Source organism: Zonotrichia leucophrys, chromosome 9 (assembly GCF_028769735.1).
Source record: "Zonotrichia leucophrys gambelii isolate GWCS_2022_RI chromosome 9, RI_Zleu_2.0, whole genome shotgun sequence".
NCBI classification, from domain to species: Eukaryota; Metazoa; Chordata; class Aves; order Passeriformes; family Passerellidae; genus Zonotrichia; species Zonotrichia leucophrys.
Window position 1 is genome coordinate 3,992,979 of NC_088179.1, and position 20,542 is coordinate 4,013,520.

General features: G+C 44.1%; 1 protein-coding gene across 1 annotated transcript; it reads right to left on the reverse strand.

Annotated features, from left to right (window-relative positions):
- Positions 1-318: 318 nt before the first annotated feature.
- On the reverse strand, positions 319-20,445 carry PASK (PAS domain containing serine/threonine kinase). Its single transcript, XM_064720913.1, has 17 exons — positions 20,270-20,445; positions 19,217-19,432; positions 18,337-18,566; positions 16,206-16,376; positions 14,702-14,842; positions 14,324-14,458; positions 13,279-13,563; positions 12,825-12,924; positions 11,144-11,318; positions 7,677-8,521; positions 6,878-7,059; positions 6,215-6,382; positions 5,338-5,463; positions 4,561-4,695; positions 2,989-3,188; positions 1,604-1,737; positions 319-717 (listed from the first exon to the last, which is right to left on the reverse strand). Exons 2-17 carry the CDS (start codon positions 19,389-19,391, stop codon positions 560-562), a joined length of 3,360 nt encoding a protein of 1,119 aa, XP_064576983.1. The 5' UTR covers positions 19,392-19,432; positions 20,270-20,445; the 3' UTR covers positions 319-559.
- Positions 20,446-20,542: the final 97 nt, after the last annotated feature.

Sequence of the window (20,542 nt, forward strand, 5' to 3'; positions counted from 1 at the left end):
ATTAGTGATTAAGACGAGTCCTGATGCTTCTCTGCAGTGCTGCAGCAGCCGGCCAAACTGCTGCCTTCCTCCCAAGCAGCCTGACCCTGCCTGACCTATTACCCATGTCTCGACCAAGTTCTCTTTATTGTATCTATTTCTTTCTTCCCAATATCTCTGTCTCATCAAAATTGAGGACTGTTTTCCTGAATATAGACAGGACACTGATATTTTAAAAAAAGGGACAATACCAACCCACCTCTCCCACCCAAATCATGCAATTACATGTCTGGTTTTAGTCTCCTTTGTGCACACATACTCCAGCAACCCAACAGACATGTCATCATTCATTTATTCATTCACTTTTCAGAAAAATATATAAACTACATATAAAAAGCAAAACCAGGCAATAAAAATATTTATGAAGAATTTAAACAACATTAAATCTTTGCCTCACATTTCTTAAACATGTCCTGGGTAAGAACAGCAATAAACTGAGTATAGGTGGGTATCAGCAGGTGGGACCTGTCCTGCTAACAGAGCTCAGACTTTTCTAAGTCGTTCCTGGCTGAAGAAGCCTTTAGCCTGAGGTGCCAGCTGGCTCAGCAAACAGCTCCTGCCAGGTGTAATGTGCCAGGTTCACAGGCTGGCGCAGCCACGGAGCCCCGGCCAGCCTGGCCAGGGTCATGCGCTGCTCCGGGTCGGGGTGCAGGAGCCCGGCCAGCACATCCATGAGCCCTGGGCAGAGACAGCAGAGGGTGGCTCAGGCTGGAGGTTAGGCAGGTTGGGAATGAGAGAGACAGTCTGTGTTCAAAGAATGACAAATCTCCTGAACTCTGCAGATCATCACAGAACACATTAGGGAGCATTTTTTGAGCCTTCCCTTTATTTTGGGTGAAAAACACTGCTCATACTTTCCTAGGAGATCTGCTCCTTTTGGAAAGCAAATGGGAAGAGCTCTGTTCTGGATTGCCAAGCAGATTGTATTCTATTTGCCACCTGGATGGCAGTTGTCTTCTGTTCAGTGGGCAGTTTTCCTTATCTCTTCCACACCCAATCCTATCTCAGGGGGACATTGCTGATAACAGCTATTGAATGTCCCTGCATGGCTGATAAGAACTGCAGCATCCCACTGGGAGATGTGAGCCCAGAGGGAGGAGCCAAGCATTGCTGCCCAGATATAATACAGAGGTTTTGAGACACCAGCATGGCTTCTCCACGGGATTCCCCAGAGGAACAGCAGCTGCCTCTCCTTCCACTGGATCTTCAGAGGAAGAATACATCCTTCTCTACAGGATCCCTGCTCCAGCAGAACCACCCCTGACACTGCAGGAGGGCTGAGCCACAATTCCAATGGGGCTGCCACCAACACCCTGACCCACAGGGTGTCAGGTTGGGTTCTGACTCTGTCAGTGTTGTTTTAGTTTGCTGCATTGTTTATTCTATCTATTTATTCTCTTCCCCAATGAAGAACTGTTATTCCTGCTCCCATATTTTGCCTAAAAGCCCCCCTTAGTTTCAAATCTATAACAATTCAGAGGGAGGGGGTTCACATTCTCCATTTCAGGGGAGGCTCCTGCCTTCCTTAGCAGACTCCTGGCTTTCCAAACCAAGCCAAGCTCACCTTCAGACACGGGGCGAGGAGGACTCAGGACAGCTGCCAAGGCCTCCTCCAGCTCACAGAAGGGATTCTCCCCAAGCACCAGGGTGTAAAGGGTGATGCCAAGTGACCACATCTCCAGCTCAGGGCCATGGTACCTGTGCAGAGATAAGCTTGCTTCAACTCAGATTGCAACTACAGAGCTGTATGCTAAAGAAAGTGAAGAGAAAAAAAGGGCCTTGAAGGCCCTTACTTCCAATTTTTATTTTAACATAGGAAGTTTGTGGGAATTCTAAGAAGGTTCTCATGTGTTTGAGGAGTCTGCACTATCCTTCTCCAGGAAATAAAACCAAGCACAGAACAGCCAACCAGTTTCTGTTGATGAGTGTGAGGTGTAACATGCACCCAGCCTTCCACATACGTAAGCTGCTGACAAGAACTTACCCCTCCACCTTCTTCATCATCAGCCAAAACTGTCAAGTAAATATTTAACTGCAAGAGCAAACACATCCTCCCAGCCCTTTCAAAACAAAAGTTACTTGGAAAAAACTCTTAACTATCTCAATTCCATCTGAGAAAACAGCCAGTTCCTTCACACAGTAAGAGGGGGAACTCCCAGGGCAGAGCTGCTTGTTTCACCTTTCATCTCATTCCCAGCAGGAATTTCCTCTCCTCCCTGCATTGCTTCTCCCCCCACTGCTTTAGGAGGAGGACCCATGGAAAGAGCTGTGAAGGGGGAGCAAGATCCATCCCTTACAGCAGTAATTGTAAAAAATTACTGTGAAATTGTAAAATCCCCTGTGATGGGGAGGCTTCCTTGTGGAGCAGCCAGGAGAGCACCAGCTGCCAGGTACAGAGCACTTGGAGAGGGACACAAGAGGGAAGTGAACCAAGATTTAGGCAGCACATCCAAAACAGCAGCAAAAGAAGCTGCAAGGGAAGAATCCTTGAGTCCCAGGGAGTACAAAAATCTATGTGGAGATGAACAGGGATCAAACTGCAAGAATTCAAATAGAGGGAAGCACGTAGAAAAGAGAACAGAGAGGATGAGAGTGGGAGGATACAAAGCAAGGAGAAGGTGCAATCAACAGCAATACCTGCTTGCTCCACCTCTCTGAAAGAGCAGCTTTTGCTAGAGAGAGCCTGACAACAGACTTAGAAATTGCTTTGTACATATTCAAGCTTTTACAACTTGATTTCTGTCACTAGAGTGCCCTGCTTTGTGTGCACTCAGACCTTCACAGTGATTTCTGCCACTGCAGTGCCTTAAATCTCGCTGCATTTCCTGTGCTGGGATGCTCTAGCAGCATTCCAATGGCACAGCAGCTTGGCTTCTCTGTTCCAGCCCTGCCCACGTGGGTTATTTTTGGTGTGATGGCACAAAAATGACTTTTCAGAGGGTGACATACGGTTTGCCAGACAGCACTTCTGGTGAGCAGTATTCAATTGTCCCACAGAAGGTATAAAATAATTTCCCAGGTTCCAGGTAGGCAGCTGAACCAAAATCCACTAATTTAATTGTGAAATCTTCAGCAATGACAATATTTTCATCCTTGATATCTCTGTGAAGGATGTTCCTGCAGTGGAGATACCCAACAGCTGATACAAGCTGGAAAAGACAGAAGGAACTGGGTGTTACTACACAGAGTCCCTGAATAATTGATGCAGCATCACAGCTTTCCCAGAGCCACACTTTGGCTTGTTTTGACACTGCCTAAACAAGATTTACATCCTAATTATGGAAACTGAAATGGCCTCAGGCCTGCCTGTCATCACTGCTGCAGTGCTCCTGGAAGAGACACTTTAAAGGGATTTTGCTGCTTTCATCTCACAGATGTGCAGGAGGAGGGGATGCTGCAGTCAGGATGTGATTGAGAGCATTGCAGCTACAACCCTGCAAGTTACTCTATTTTTATCCCAGTTCATTTGGAGGGTCCTTTGGTTTCTCCAGAAGGATATTTTACTGTGTGCCTTCCATGCTGCAGGATGACAAAGCATTTGAGAGCCAAGTGTGGTATAAATAACACAGTCACTCCTAAACCCCATTCTTTTTCCTGCACGATTCATGCTTTAATGCCATAATTAAGGATAATATGAGAATGATATCACCTTGGAGATGATCCTGACTCCTACAATGTTTTTAACAAGAAAAGCAGATGGCTGAGGGAGCAAAGTTTCTATTTATAATACAAATGTGCCTCTGCAGAGAAATGCAGTGCAGATCTGAGGGAACAATTCAGCCTTGCAAAGCCCAGGCTGGGTTAGGGAAAGGGCTGATCCATCCCAAGGCTAAAGGGACACTTTTGGCTTCCATCAGCACCCCAGGTGAGGGCAGGGTGGGCACAGCAAGGGTGTGTGGGGGGGTGACCACATGCACAGCAATTCCTGCACACCCCTGAGCAAGAATTTATTCCAAAACTCTGAGGGGAAATTACCTGGGGACTGCTGCTGTGGTTAACTCGCTAAACAAAGGACAGTTCAGCCCTCAGGCCAGCTCCTGGCTCATGGGAAACTACCCTGAGTTACTTTGCATTATGCCACCTTAAAATCCAATATAATTTCTTGATTTAAAGAGCAGAGCCCTTTACCCCTGTAACCAATCGAAACTGAGGCCTGAAGTAAGTGAAAATGTGGCTTTTTGCAGGCTTGGGGCAGCTTCTGTGAGTTTCCCTCCTCCGTCAGAGGAAATGTGAGTGCTGAATGAAGTGTCTGGGTGAGAGGGGCTGTGAGCTGAGGGGCCATGGCTGCACAGGAAACCTCACAGGCAGGAAGGTCCTGGAAAGGCTTTTTTGTTGTTTCTAAGTAAACCTTAGCAAGGTTTCTGCAGGCAGCATTTCAATCAGCCCTAGAGAATGGTGAGGAAAGGTTCTGCAGGTGTTGAGCACAACTCCAGTGCCAGTTGTCAGCCAGTATTAACCAGAACAGAGTCCTGGTTCTTACATGAACCAATTCTCACCTGCATGCAGCAGTTCTGCTCTCACCTGTCTGAAAATGTAACTTGCTAATGGCTCATCCAAGTTGGGCTGATTATCAATAAATGTAAAGAGGTCCAGACCAGATCCATGCTTCTCCATCACCAGCTGGAAAAAGCATTCATTTTCAAACACATCCAGCACCTATAAATAAAAGACCTGTTTAATCATGTGCTTCATCCTCAAAAATTGCCTTTTTTTTTTTTTAACAAACACTGTTCTCCTCTTGGAGATTTAATTATATATTATAATCTTTAAACTCTTGTTTCACTGAGCACAAATGTTTCTTGAAAAGAGTACAGAATTAAAACTGGAGCAGAATTAAATCTGAGAGGAATTTTTTCTGAAGCAAAAAAACCAACCAACAAAAAACAAAATAAACCCCAAAAACAGCCCAAAAAACCAAACCCCAACAAAAACCCCCCAATAACTCCAAAACCAAAACCAGCAACCTCAAAACAAAGAGTATGAAACAAGATGTGTCCAGGTTATTCACTGAACTGGTTGGTACATGTTCAGATGTGACATCACACTTCCAAGATATGCATCTTATATTGAAATAGCTCTTTTTTTCTGTTAAGTTTTCAGATCAGTTTGGGGTAAAAAATGTAGAAAATCTGCAGTGACCCACCCTCCAAAAGAAAGCAGAATAAACAGGTTCCTTTCTCTCCTGAAAAGGCAGATTCAGTAGAGGACACTTGACTCCTGAAGAGGAACCCCAGGCACCCAGCATGCAAACAAACCACCTGGTGCAGTGCAAACTGCATCAGTTCCCAGCCACTGTACCTTAATGATATTGGGGTGCTGCAGCTTCTGCAGGATTGCAATTTCCTGAGTGACCCTCCCCAGGTCAGGATCATCCACCCAGCAGTCCTCCAGCACCCTCTCCTTCCAGATGAACTTTACAATCACCTACACAGACAACAGCATCCAGCATCATCTGCCAAAGCATGCCTTGGAGTGTCAGGTAAATTAATTTGCAGGAAATCTGTTAGTGCCTCACATTACCAGAGGCATGGAAGTAACCCCATGTGAATAGCTCAGAGTATATTTGAATGTGTTTAAATTAATTTAGTCCTGGAAGCTAAATGATGCACATAAATGGAATCTATTTATTGCTGCTCTGAATTCCAAAGGCTTTGGCAAGCCAGCTCTCTTATCAAGCAGTCACAGCACATGGGTGCAGTGGAGGGAAAGGAGCACTGAGCATCCATGCAGGAGAAACAGCAGAACTGCCCTCTGAGCACCCAAAATGCTTCTCCTGGAACAGAGGAGGTGCCATCTCCTCAACACATCTACTCCCCATTCTTGAGTCATGGCACAATACAGATTTTGAGGTTTGCCATTCTCTTTAGTAACAGAAGACTAAAACCTGTAATTCTGTTAAGATTAATGCCTACTTCTTCCAACAGGTTCAATTAGCTGCATTAATTAGTTCATTAACTCATTCTGCACCTGTTGTCTCAGGTAACATTTATACACAACATCAATGCAAATGTTTTGCTGTCCTGTTTCCATTGCAGATTTCTGTTTAAACAAAACAAAACCCCAAACTACCAAAGAGAAGCTTTTGACAGTATAATGTTAACAGCAAATGAATGCTCCAACCTTTCAGTTTTCCTCCTAAATTATTATTGCAATAGAGCAACAAGAAATACTTCACCTCCTGCTGATCTTTCTTGCTCCTGGCACTCCAGACAAAGCCAAAAGCACCTTTGCCAATAAGATTGAGAGTGCTGTAATGTTTTGCATATTCTCCCTCACATGCTCCTAATCCTTCAAGATCTTCAGCTCTTTGGGAATTGTTGAAAAGTGAAGATGATCTGGTGGCCTAAGTACAGATATAGGGATTACAATAACAGCAAAAAATGAACAGGCACAGAATCACATTTATAAAATTAATAAACACTGAAAAAAACATGCACATCTGCAAGGATAGATAAAATGAGGAATCCTTGGTAGAACTGCACTATACATATAATATGTATATTTTTATATATATGTGTGTATGTATATATATTATATATGTGTGTGTATAAATAACTACATATAGATATAGTTAAAATACATAGATATAGATATGATAGTGAGTATCCTGCAGTTTGGAACTGCACTGTTCAGGCTGGAAAGGTAACACCAGAAGTGTTACAAAATAACAGCTGAGATTTTGTTTTAGTATATTTAAAAAAAGTAGGAAAAAAAAAGAAACAGCAACATCCACCCCACCAACTCATGTCATTAACATGAAAATCTTCTTGACTTTAGCTGCAGCTTAGCAGTCAAGCAAGGAGAGAAATGCTCAATATTCAAAGGTAGGATTTCTTACTTCTCCAAGAATTTTAGTAGAAAGATCAGCAACAGACTGGGAAGAGTTTGCCAGGCTGGCAAGGAGATGCTGAGTCATTGCTAGAGCTTCTTTTTGGCTCTGGGAAATGTCTTTCACCACCCAGACACAGAAAAGCACGGTGGGATCCTGCAGCTCTGCACATTTCACCTCAAAGTGTATGCCTGCAGAAACAGGTGAGGAAATGAAAATGGTAGAATGTAACTTTGGTGTTGAACAAGACCACAGAGGTTTTAGGACAAAATTCAGAGCTCTTGACAAAAAGTGCAGAATTTGGGGAACAGCTGCTCAGTAAAGAATCATCAGAGGCCCTGACACCAGCACAGCTTTTCTAGAGGTACCCATCAGCTACCTCCAGCAGTGACTTGTCAGTGTCCAATTGTGATTTTTCATTTCACACTGTTATCCTAGATTACATAAAACCAGGGATTTTATTCAACAAGCCACTGAATGCAGCTGCAGGAGTGAATGAAGCAAATTCCATTATGCAATTTTAATTTACAGTTTTACAGTGGAGTTTGTATTTTCTGTTCAGAAAAACTTATCAGGTTCAGACTTTTAAATTGTGTTTTGAGAGTATTTCTGACCAACTTTGTATTTTATACCACCTCCTTTTCTGATATCCTCTGGGTAGACTTAAATACCATTTTTTTTTCTTCTAGATGCTTCTTCCTTCCTCTCCACTGTGAGCTCCTAACCAGAACTGTCTGCATTCTGCCAAACTGTGGGTGAAAAGGAGCACTCCAATAAGAGTTTGGGAAGGGGACAAGGTTTCACTTACTGAATTGGGAACCATCTCTGTGACAGCAGTTCCCAGTGTAGCTGCCTTCCAGAATCTCCCAGGCCAAAGGAGCTGCTGGATTTAGCCTGCTTTCTTCTCTCACTGGGGTTGATGTTACTTTGATCTCCACATTTTGCTGCCTGAGGAACTGACAGTGCTCTTCAGGCCTGACTTTGCTTTTCAGGGGATTTCTGCTGGAGCTGTCCCCCACAGGTTCTGCAAGGGTTTCAGGTTGCTCGGGAAATGCTTTGGAGGATTCCTCAGAGTTTTGTAAATGCCTTCTGGAGGCCAGCCATCCAGAATCAGCTCCTGTGGCAGCAGCACCCAGCAGCTGGTGAGTGGGAAAGGCACCATTGGTGTCAATGAGCACATCAGAGCTGCATCCTCCTGCAAGAGCTGCAGTAACACCTCCAGAACCGCCTGAGCTCCCCTTGGCACCAGCATTCAGCCCCAGTACCTCAAGGCCAGAGCAAACACAGTTCAGTTCAGATTCTTCCACATCTTCAGAGGCTGTGGCAGCTCCTGGTGCACAAGCACTGCAGCCTGGTTTATCTCCTGAGCAAACACCACAGCCAGATTTCCTTTCACGTGCAGAGAAGGTGGAAGGATCATTTAGCAGGCCGCTGTCAACAGCAACATGCTCCAGGCTGGAATGTTTTGCACCACACATGGAGTTTGTTTTTGACACCTGCCTTGGAACCATGTGGCTTTTCAAGCCTTGTCTGCAGGTCAGAGCTGTCCCAGGCCATGGCTCATCCAGTGTTGGTGTTCCAGGTGAGTTCCAGGTGGCTGCAGAAGGCAGCTGCTCTGAGTCACAGCCTGGGGCCTTTGGAATTTCCTCTGGTCTGGAACAAACAGGCAACAGTTACTGCAGGAGATCCTGCACTGTGACTGCTCTCTCTGCAGTCTCCAATTCTGACCTAAATCCCACTGTTGTGAGTCAGAGCCTTGCAGAGAGCATCTTTTGAGCATTATTTGATCCTGAAGTTTCCACTGTTCTACCCTGTGCCACTGCTCTGATTGTGCCAAGCCGGATAGCTTTGGGACTAAGAGCCTCTGAGAGGGCTAGAAGCCCAAAATCTCGCAACATCATGTTTGCAAATAAAGAATGCCAAAAACCATAAGTATTATACAACTCATGATTATTAATTAAAAAGTCCTACTGTATAATACCCATATAAATGTAGTGATTATTTAAAACCTGGGCCAATAGATTTATTTCAAGTTTAAAAGTCCTACTGTATAATACCCATTTAAATGTAGTGATTATTTAAAACCTGGGCCAATAGATTTATTTCAAGTTTAAAAGCAAAAGGCAGAAAGCTGTTTGCACAGGCATCCAAAATCCTGACAAATTTACCAAAAAAAGAGCAGGTACACTCAAATGACATTCTTTCCCTATGGATAATTCCCTTCTCTAGCTTAATTTCTGAATATAAATCACAAACCATTTAGCACTACAAAAAAAACCCCTAATACACATGGGAGGTGTTTTGCCACATTGATGGGGGTGATGGAATGGGCACAGACACCATTGGAAGAATGATCTTATTTTACTATAAATATTGAGGCAACACAGAAGAAAAAAGATACATTTGATAAAACAATAAGGTTATTACCCACTCAGCTTTAGCAACAAGCAAAAATAAGCAAGGTGATGCATGTAATCATTATTACAGGAGAAAGAAAAGTGATTGAGAAAGATCCATCAGCAATTGCCTAAATAATTTACCCTCACCCAGAGCCTGCAATTGCTGGGCAGCACCTTTTTTCAGTGAGGAGCTGGAGAATTCTTCCCAGCAATTGGGAAAATCCCTTGCAGTGCATCCACTTGGAGGTGAGGTCACCAAGTTTGCCCAAAATTGGTTCCAGCTTTATAGGCCCAAATCAAACAGTCCAAATGAGTTTTTGTGCAGAAAACACCTGGTTCTGAAGGCCCACTTCCCAACCAGCCAGGGCCAGGGCTGAGAGGGCTTTTCCTGAAATATTCTGCTACCAAACCTCCAGGGATATCTGTTGGGACACTTACACCAGGTTATACAAATGTCTCTACAACAGCATTAAGAACAACTAATATAAATGCTTTTATAATCTCTTTTTAACTGAAGAATTTTGATCTTATTAACAGCATCATGCTCAAGATTCATCTTTTAAGTCAATTTAGTGCTTAGGCTGTTCAGATCTCAGCAGGATGCTTCCAGTCCTGAAAACAGAAGTTTCCTTGTCTGTCCAGCAGGAGATGGATTCTCCATCCACCAGGGTTTGGAGTTATGCTTTGACAGAAATCCAAGCCCTCAAAAAACAGTTTTACCTGTAATATTTCAGACTAAATCAATTAGTTTTATGTTAGGCCATTAATGTTTAGGAAGCATGCAGAATATCTGCATTGGGTCACTTGTGTGATGGTTTTTTAAATGATCAAATTTCAAACCTTTTTATCCACCTAAAGTGTTTGCTTAAAATATTCATTGATTTCCAGAATTATGCCATGTTCAAAAATCTCTAACAGGGAAAATTAAACCTTATAAGATTTTTAAAAATAAAAATGCAAAGCGCCTTAACATATCCATGATGTACCTATATCTCCATGCACAATTAAATGTAATTTACAGTAAGAAATAAATAAATGCAGAAACTGTACCTTTAATGATCCATCCATGGCACAAGGTATTTTGCAAACATTTCCATCAGTAAAAATGCAGCATAGAAAAACAATGAAGCAGAGCACTTACAGTCCTTACTCACAAGTATGATATGAGAGATGTAAACCAGGAGAGCACAAAAATAACACTCTCAGCCACTTTAAAAAGCAGCAAGAGCTGTGCTGTAATAGTCTATACCTTAAAATGGATAGTAAATATTTACTGGGGTGGAGAAAACCACAACTGTAGCAGAGTTGTGGCTAGAATTGTTAATTTGGAAGGCTTAAAATTTGACTTAAAGTAGGGCATGAGCATCAGATATGTACTAGTACAGAATTTATAACCTTGTAACAGGGAAAAAGATCTGGAAATGTATAAGAAAAAATGGCTGGGTTTCAGGAAAACAGCAGCCTGTTTTAATGGATGACCTGACAGTTATGCCAAGCACCAGAAGGAATAACATTTAGAATTCCCTCCAGGTAACCTGATTTCAGTGCAACACCAGCTGGAAGGAGATAAACATCCACTATTTATGATTAGTGAGCCTAATTATCATAGTCTGGATGAAACATTTGGTCCCCTTTAGAGCTGGAATTTCTGCACCTTTACAATGGTAGCTTGTGCAGATATAAATAAAAATCTAAGGCAGGGCCAGCTCAGGCTGTCTTGCAAACAGCACTCAGATTCTAAAGACAGCAAAGCATGCAAGGCTCTGGCTACACCTTCCCACAGACATCAAACAGGTGAAAAAATCAGCTTTTGCTGGTGACTGCCATCCCAGCTCTTCATTTTGCCAAGTGAATGTGCAGTCTGTGAAATGCCTACCTGTTATTGGGGGTGGATGCTGCTTCAGGAGGTGAGGGAGGAGAACAGACACTGGTCCCATTCCTGTGTTTATTCTCATCATGTATTAATTTGTCATCTTTGTGGTGCTGCTCCAATTTCTGCTCTTCATCTCTTGACAGAAGGTGTGCTAAAGATGCAGCCAAGAAGCTGCTCCCTGTACCAAACAGGAAACAAAACCACACCAATTTAAACTTTTATATTTAGGCTTCAGAGGCTACAGGGATTAAAAATAAACTTGGAACTGCCTTGGTCTGTCTTTTTCCTAAGGAATTGAGTATAAAAGGCTTGATTGAGGCAAAACAGTCAAAATACAAGCATTCCATTCTACTTTGAAGTCACCACATGCAGGAATGTACATGTTTTAGGGCTGCCAAAATTTGCTTTGCTAGCAAAACTCTTGGGCAGATATTGGGATCACATGTTAGCTACTTGAATTGAAGTTCAGAGGCCTAAAAAATGCCAATAATGTAAAGAGACTGAAATTAAAATGATCATACAGCAGCAGCATTAAAAAAAAAGCTCAAAGCACATATATAGAGCCCATTTCAAACCCATGTAATGGAAAGTTTTGGACTGGATTTATGTAACTCACTGAAGCTGCAATATAAAAAAAGAGTATAAACATGTTTGAAAGAAGAGGAGATGAAGTTCTTTCCCTCCCCAGTGACAACAGATCAGAAGAAAAACATGAGTTTGGAAGAGGAAGTAAACCAAGAATTATTGCTGCAGGAGAAGGTAATGAGTGAACAAATCTGGATTTGAATCTAGAACAATCCTTTAATTAGTAACAGCTGAGTGCCAGCAATGCTTCCTCACTGAAGAACAGAACTACTCCTGGATTAGAGGCATCATTTCATCAAAGAATTACCTAAGAAATTGTATACACTGTTTACAATTCTTTGTTCCAGTGGGGTGCATTGGTTTCAGCACAGACCTGCATTTCAAAGCAAAGATAAAAAAATAGGGGGAAAAAAGGAGATAAAACCAGCCTAAAATGTGATATGGATGAAAGCATGAACTTGCTGGTGCTCCCTGTGTTGGGCAGAGCTGGCTGGAAAAGACAGATATGGAAATATGAGGCTTCTTTGCTTCTGTTTTTTTCATGCTGTGTTCAGAGAAGTAAAAATTTTGGTAAATTTTGGTAAATTCTGATGCAAATTTGATCAGGGGAATAAGAGATGCCTCCCTGATTGAAATACAGCAACCATAGCATTGACTATTAGCCAGCAGCACAAGCCAATTCAGAATATTCCATTTTTCCCTTAAAATATTAATCCCAAGTAGCTACAGCTCTGCTGCAATACAGTCACAAAAGCTATATTTTACACATTTTAAAATACCACAGGGTCCTAGCAGGGAAGGGAGGGAAGGGAAGTGCTTGTTAAGTACAAAGTGTTCTCTATCCTCACTGTGATTCCCAAATTGGATATTCAGTTTTATCTTCTTGGCAACGAAGAGAGAAGCTCAATCTTAGGTGAAAAATCCTCTTTACCTGAGGTTATAGTGGAAACCTGATTTAAAAACTGCATGGAGGGGCATTGCTTTTGTGAAGAATGTTCTCTTTTTTGTGGGTGAACCTCTTGTCTCTGCTCTTTCCCCCTTGGTTACAGCAGGCAGAGGCAGCTGTGGCAGGCAGGGACACTTTGCAAAAGGCACTCACCTTCTGTCCCTGTGGGATCATCCAGAGGAGGGAAAGGCACAGAGCAGCCACTGCTTCTTCCCATGTTGTTATAGAAACCAGGGATCAGGAATGTAATGTTCTAAAACAAAGAAGGAAACCTTATAAAGCTAAGGCAACTCTCACAGGATGGGGGTAAATGCTGACAGTCCCTGTCTGGGAGCCTGATTCTCATGGACAGCCAGGCAAAAGGGATCCACAGGACCAGGGGAGAACATAAAATTGTGCAGCTTGCTTTGGGCTACTTGAAATCCATAGCAGCTCCTCAGCTCTGCAAGTCTCAGCAGTTCCAGCATGGGAATTCTCATGTCATCCCACACCAAACGTGTGGAACACAGGGGTTTTGGGATAGCAAGGAGTGTAAAACAGCTTCACAATTCCAGTGGGAATGCTGCCACATGGATCAGTCTTCAGGGAGGATATGAACTTTTCTTACCTTTCCCAACAGATCCTTCTTCTCATAGCCAAAGAGCATTAAAGCAAAACTATCTGTGATGCCACAGATGATCCCATCTGACTGGACAGTGATCAGGCCACTGATGGTGGAGAAAACCACAACTGTAGCAGAGTACTGATAGCCTGGGAGAGATCCTTCTGCCTGTGGAATCCCATCTTTCTGCCCTGCTTGCTGCTCCTCCAGGTGGGTGACTTCCAGCTTTAAACTGAGAGGAAACATGCTGCCCTCTCTGCACTGGCCTGCAGCTCGCTGGATCCTGAGGTTCTGAATCAAAGCAAGAAAACCCAACCAAATAAAACTCAAACAAAACCTCTAACTGTACAAATGTTTGGGGTTTAGTGCATTGTTCATATAAAATGACATAGGAGTTCTCAGGGAAAAGGAGCAGGAAAAGAAAAGGAAGCAATCTTGTGAGTATCAAAATGAACATCTGTTTAAGGATTTGGAATCCAGTGTTGAACAACTAAATAAATCTCCTGAAGATGAAGACCAGTCTGTGCTGCAGCTTTTCAACAAATGAGGCATTCACAAGGAAGCCTCCTTCAACTCCCTATCTGCCCATTTTCATGGCATTCACAAGGAAGCCTCCTTCAACTCCCTATCTGCCCATTTTCATGGCATTCACAAGGAAGCCTCCTTCAACTCCCTATCTGCCCATTTTCATGGCATTCACAAGGAAGCCTCCTTCAACTCCCTATCTGCCCATTTTCATGGCATTCACAAGACCTGGGTATTCTTTCACTCCTCAGAGAGACATGATTGAAATGGGGTAAAGAATTAGAAGGAATCTTAAAGAGCTTACAGTGTCTTACAAAGCCAGGAGTGAGAGGTCAGGGCATGGTCTCCTCCCAGGTTAGGAGCTCTTCAGACAGCAGCTCCACAAAAAGGCAGCCCACCCTTTTCAGGGGAATCAGGCTGCTCTCTGAAAAGGAAACCTTCTTTCTTCTGTTGTGTAAGGAGGGAAGGCAGCCTGCACCCCAAATGGGAAGGCTGTGGAAGAAAGAGGCTGGTGCTCATACTGTACCTTTGGGATTTTTTTGCCTAGAGGAGGGATCTGCACAGAAGGAATCAGGTCCTTTATGTGGAGTCCAACTACTGCTTCCAGTGTTGGGTAGCCATGGAGATGAGCATAAAGGAGATCACAGGATGTAATGTTTCCCTGGGGAGGAAAATTTACAGGATTGTTAAAATTTTAACATTTTAGCCACAGTCCACTCAATGCTTTGACAATGGCTGCTGCAGTTACCTAAGCAGAGCCTCAGCAGAGATCCAGCACAGCTCCTGCATGGACACACTCCATGTCCACAAACACCAACCTGTGCCTGCTGCCTTTCAGACCCCTTCCCTTCCCACAAAACCCTCCCAAACTGCAATCCTGTTTGATTTTTAGGAAAACACTCACCTCAGCTGTGAAGGAGACACGAGCTGAAAGTCTCTGCACTGGTTCCAGCACAACCACACAACGTTGGGTGTCCTTGCTTTTTATTTGTCTCAGCCACACTGAGACAGGGATCTTCTCATTGAGGTGGCCAATGACATCCACCTGCCCACCAGATCCAGAAATGGAGACATGGCTTACTAAGATTGGTTACTTAGAACAAATTTCAAACAGGAGTAAGATACCGAGCCAGGATACCTCCCTATCATTATTAGAAAAAACATCATTTCTTGATTACTTACTATTACTTTATGGGAACATTTTTAATACAGAGATTTTTATACAGTTTTAATACAGAGATTAAAATATCTGAAAATAAGACACAAAATGTTGTTACTTTTGTGTCATCTCTCCTCACCTCAGGAAGTCTAAAGGCACGAAGACTTCAGAATAATAAATGTCCCACTGTAACACCTTGCACTCAGTGTGAAGTGCCTCTCAGAAATGTCCTATTTAAGGGATGTCCCATGGTGCTAATGAACATTCCCCATTAGTAACACTGTCCTTACTTTCAGCTGCAAAAAAAGCACTTTAATTTCTTTTGGGAGGAGATTCTTCTCAGATCAGAAAATGTTTATTTCTCTTAGAGCCTGCAAGGCTCATCCCAAGCCTTTTATGATTTTTAGATTATCTTGACAGAATGGGTTTATGATTTACACAGTGACTCCTATAAAGTATTTGGAACAGCTTGGATTAAGTGCCTCTGTCAGATATTTAATTTTAATTCTCACTGAATCAAACTTAGGTCTTTGCCCCCACCCCATATCCAGCTGAGGATTCAGGAAGATAAGGCTCTGAGACAGCAACAATTTCAGTTCAAAAATAACACACCAGAAAGAATATGAGCTCATTTTCCAAGGACTCTCTAGTGGCAACACACAACTGCAGCAAAATAAAATAATATGGAGATTTTCTCATGCAGTTCTCTTATAAATAACCCCATCCCAGGCAAAATATCAATTCCACTCTTTTGCACAAACTATGGTGTTCTGACACAGACATTACCCAGTATTTCAATGCCTTCAACCTTTATAATATGCACAATCCAAATTGAGGTTTAAAATATATTTTAAAAGAAAATATTAAAAAAAAAATAAATCTATTTTTAAGGACCAGACAACTGGGAGATTTTCCACAATAGACTTTTTCCTTGTTAAGCAATTTTTTAAAAAATCTAATGTCCTATAAATTCTGATTTGATCATCTCACAGTGGCTCCATGTGTTGACAGCTGCAAGGTTGTCATGGGTGTCCCTTTAAATCATTCCCTTAAATCATCATTTTGCCCTTTGAATTCCCATACCTGCAAACTTTTAAACCAAATGACACAATTGCCATATGCCCATGGAGTTAAATATATCCATAAAATATATAAAAAATGTTAAAAAAAAAAAAAAACAAAAACCCAAACCAAAGCTTACAAAACCACTTTATGTGGTGGAGAACATTTCCTTGAACATTTGACATACCACAGCTCCTGACACCACTGTGGAACATTCAGAGGTTTCCAGGTACTCCTCACCCACTGCTTCCCATGCCTCTTGGCCAGATTTGGATATCAAGTGGGACAGCTTCTGACCAATGAGTTCCTGACTGCTGCACCCAAGCAACTTGCAAGCTTGGTCATTGGCCACTAGGATCTAGAAAAGAACAGAAAAAAACAAACTTAAACAAAGAATAAATTTTTTTTAAGAGCTCACAATCTCCTCAGGTTGTTGCTTTAATGTCTTATAATATCCCTTTTTCCTGGTGGAAATAAAATGGCTCTTTACAATTCTGAGTTCATGATAGATTCTTTTTCTAGGACATCCCTTGCCCACACATCTTTTTGGTTAAGAGGTTTTGGGACATTGCTTTCCTCTCAGGTTTCCTGCTTCCTTTTAACTGCAAACAATGACATCCATGGAGGCAAAACTACAAAGTTATATTTGCAAACAAACCTCAGGCAAGGCACAAAACTGCATCCAAGCTCAGAGGTGTGCAGTGATCACAGCAGTCACTGGCCCCTGGAGCTGGGCAATGGAGCAATTTGGGACTCAGTGGGCAAAGTGGGCAAACCCAAAGTGTCAGTTCAAGCTAAAACATGGCACAGCTCTTTAAAGGCAGCAGGACCCCATTTTAGATTCCTCTCAGGACAGCAACAGAGAAATTCTTTGCCTCCCAATGCAAATGAAATGTTTACTGGGGCAGATAAAGAAATCTTGTGCCACCACAAACAGAGTTGGTACTTTACAGAGAGAAGGCTTGAAGCACATTCTGCTCTTCCTTTCTTCCCTCCTGTCACTCCACAGCTGCATTCTTATAGAAACATTGAATCACAGAAAGGTTTGGGTAGGACAAGACCTCAAAGATCATCTATTCCACCCCCCTGCCATGGACAGGGACACCTTCCAGCAGCCCAGCTTGCTCCAAGCCTTGTCCAGCCTGGCCTAGAACATTCCCAGGAATGAGGAGACCACAACCTCCCTGGACTGTTTGAGAAAAGACTCAACACATCCTTGCTTCTGCTATTATTCTGTGTGTTCTGCTATCTACAACCTGCAACAGAAATAAACCCATCAGCCTTTAGAAGACCACTGAGCTGGAGCAGACTACAAAATGCCTTCATGACACTGATCACTGCAGATTACAGAGAGAAGGCTTGAAGCACATTCAGCTTTTCCTTTCTTCCCTCTTGTCACTCCACAGCTGCATTCTTATAGAAACATTGAATCCCAGAATGGTTTGGGTAGCACAAGACCTCAAAGATCATCTATTCCACCCCCTGCCATGGACAGGGACACCTTCCAGCAGCCCAGCTTGCTCCAAGCCTTGTCCAACTTGGACTAGAACATTCCAGGAATGGGGAAACCTCCCTGTCCTCTCTGAGAAAAGACTCAATAGGTCCTTGTTTCTGCAATTATTCTGTGTATTCTGCTATTACTCTGTGTATTTTACTAACTAAAATCGAAATAATTTTGCTACCTGCAACAGAAATAAACCCATCAGCCTTTAGAAGACCACTGAGCTGGAGCACACTACAAACTGCCTTCATGACACTGATTACTGCAGATTACAGAGAGAAGGCTTGAAGCACATTGTGCTCTTCCTTTCTTCCCTCCTGTCACTCCACAGCTGCATTCTTATAGAAACATTGAATCCCAGAATGGTTTGAGTAGAATAGGATCTCAAAGAACCAGACAGGACCTCAAAGACCACTCACTTCCAACCCCCTGCCATGGGCAGGGACAGCTTTCACCAGCCCAGGCTGCTCCAAGCCTTATCCAACCTGGCCCAGAACATTTCCAGGAATGGGGAAACCTCCCTGTCCTGTTTGAGAAAAGACTCAACACATCCTTGCTTCTGCTATTATTCTGTGTATTCTGCCATTATTCTGTGTATTCTGCCATTATCCTGTGTATTTTGCAAACTACAACCTGCGATGGAAATAAACTCAGCCTTTGGAAGACCACTGAGCTGGAGCAGGCTACAAAATGCCCTCATGACACTGATTGCCTGCAGACACACAAGAGAAAAACAGATATTTTAGCCCTGTTTCATCTAAATTTAAATCTCTGCCATTTATGGGCAGCTGAGTGCTGCAGGTTGTGCTGCAGGTACCTCTGTGGTGCTGGCATCCACGGTGAAGATGGCCTGGTTGGGGTTGCGGGCAGCAGCTGGGAGGGGCTGGCTGGATTCCTCCCCAGCTGGGGTGTGCAAAAAGGAGCAGGAGCTTCCAGGGGAAGCAGAGAGAGAGGCAGAATCCCACTGAGCCCATGAGTGCCCAGTTTTGCTGGTACAAATGTTACGAGCTGTCAGAGAGGACAAACAGTAAGAGCTCCACTTCTCCCCTGTGAAAACACAAAGGTCAGCAATGTTGCTGTAACAGGAGTATCAGAGGAATGGATTAAAGAATAAAAAAGCTGTCAGCTGAAGCAGCTGTCAAGTAATCCCAAAATACAGGCTTCTAGATTTTTAAAGTAAATAAAATCAGTGAAACTAAAGAAAGCAGAAACTATTCTAATAAATTTATCTTTCTGAATCTGGAACATATAAACTTAGTCCATACAACTTGCCAACATTCATAAGTTTTAACCAGACTAGCTTTTATTTTTTACTTAACAGTTTTTAAAATGTTTTGAAATCTCTCTAATTAACAATGAAACAGTCATTAAATAATTGCAGTAAGTGCTCAAGCCCTTATTAAAATCTGTGTTAGTTGGGAGCCACTTAATTAACTGTTCACAGCATGTGACATTGAAATACTTGTGTCCACACCAATGTTTTAGGCTACAAAGTGCCAAGTGATTGCACTACAATTTTCAAAGGCTCTGTGAGCACCTATCCAGTAATGTTTTCCCTATAAACCCTCCCAGCCTGGAGTAATTCCATGGCTCACTGAACAAGTGCATCCTGGCAGATACATATTGCTGTTATCTCTAGGTTTGAGGAAGGGGAAGACCTGAAAGTGCCCAAAATCTCCATGGGAACTCAGTCTCACAGGAGTGCTCACCAGGCAGTGATGCTCCAATCTGACAGAGCCCAGACAGGCGACTTCTCCTGCTCTTGCTGCCCGAGGGGAAGGATCTACTCAGAGTATCAGAGTCATTCAGGTGAGTAAGGACTAAGCCTGCTGATGAAGACAGAAGGGCCCCTTCAGAGGGGCTGTAAGCCATGATCACACTCTGGTCGCCAGCCACGCCTCTGGAGCCACCATCTGCAAAAGAATCAAAGGACACAGAGTCAGGCTGGCAGCAGGGACAGACGCTGGCAGGTGACAATGCCTTCTGAACCAGCCACAACCCTGTGGTGACAGCAGAACGCTCATTCCTGAGCATCCTGCTATGGCTGTGGGGTTATTCCAGAGCTGACTGCTGACTTGGCATCCTTCCCAGCAGACGGTTCCATCCCCCTGTGGACTTTTCATTCACTGAAAAGTTGCATTCCGTGATCCTTCCGAGTCCCTTCCAACCCTGCGTGACCATTTCTTTCTGTCAGAGCTGCTCAGCACCCAGCCAGCACCCTCCCTACTTTCTGCTGGCTTGTGAAATCAAAACTTTGGGGTAATTTGGAAAGTCACTCGCAGTTTTGAAGCAACAAGTGGAGCGCAGCCTCCCTCCCTCCCTCCCTCACACACAGAGAACCGCCAGGACCCCCGCGCCCAGCGGCTCCCACCGGGACGGGACGAGAGGGGACGGGAAAGGACAGGAGAGGGCAGGACAGGACAGGACGGGACAGGACAGAACAGAGCAGGAGGGGACAGGACCGGTCGGAACGAACCGCTCCGGTCCCAGCCACAGGCACGGCGACGGTTCCTCAGGGCGGGCCGCCACAGGCGGAGGGCGCGAAGGGGAGGCGGGCGGGACTGAGCAGCCACGGCACCCAATGGGCACGGCCGCTGTGAGAGCGGCATGGAGCGCAGCAAATGGGGCACCAGCGCGGGAGGAGGCAAAACAGTTCGAGTGCCCGGGGGTTCGTTGGTCCCGCCGGCCTCCCCTTCCCCGCCTCTGCCGCCACACGCGGTGCCCGCGCTCCGTGAGGCAGCGCGGCCGACCTGCTCCGGGGGGAGAGGCTGCGGGTGAAAGCCCTTCCGCAGGGGGATAGCCGCTCTTCCCAGGGGTTTGTAAGCGGGAGGACGAGGCCGAAGACAGCGCGTAACGCGTCCCGCTCCAGGCGCCGGTAGAGGGGGAGGAGGTCCTGGCGGAGGGAGAGCAGACACCCACCCCTCCTGCAGAGAACTACAACTCCCGAGAGGCCATGGGGGCGCTGGGGTATGGGCGGGGTTCTGCCCCTCCTCCTGGGCGCGGCAGCTGCGCGCGATTGGCTG

Coding starts and splice junctions, on each gene's coding strand:
- PASK (XM_064720913.1), bottom strand. CDS start 19,391: ATGGCTTACAGCCCCTCTGAAGGGGCCCTTCTGTCTTCATCAGCAGGC. Junction 13,564..14,323: donor TAGGCAAAAAAATCCCAAAG/GTACAGTATGAG, acceptor GCTTTGATTCAG/AACCTCAGGATCCAGCGAGC. Junction 11,319..12,824: donor TGATCCCACAGGGACAGAAG/GTGAGTGCCTTT, acceptor TGTTTGGTACAG/GGAGCAGCTTCTTGGCTGCA.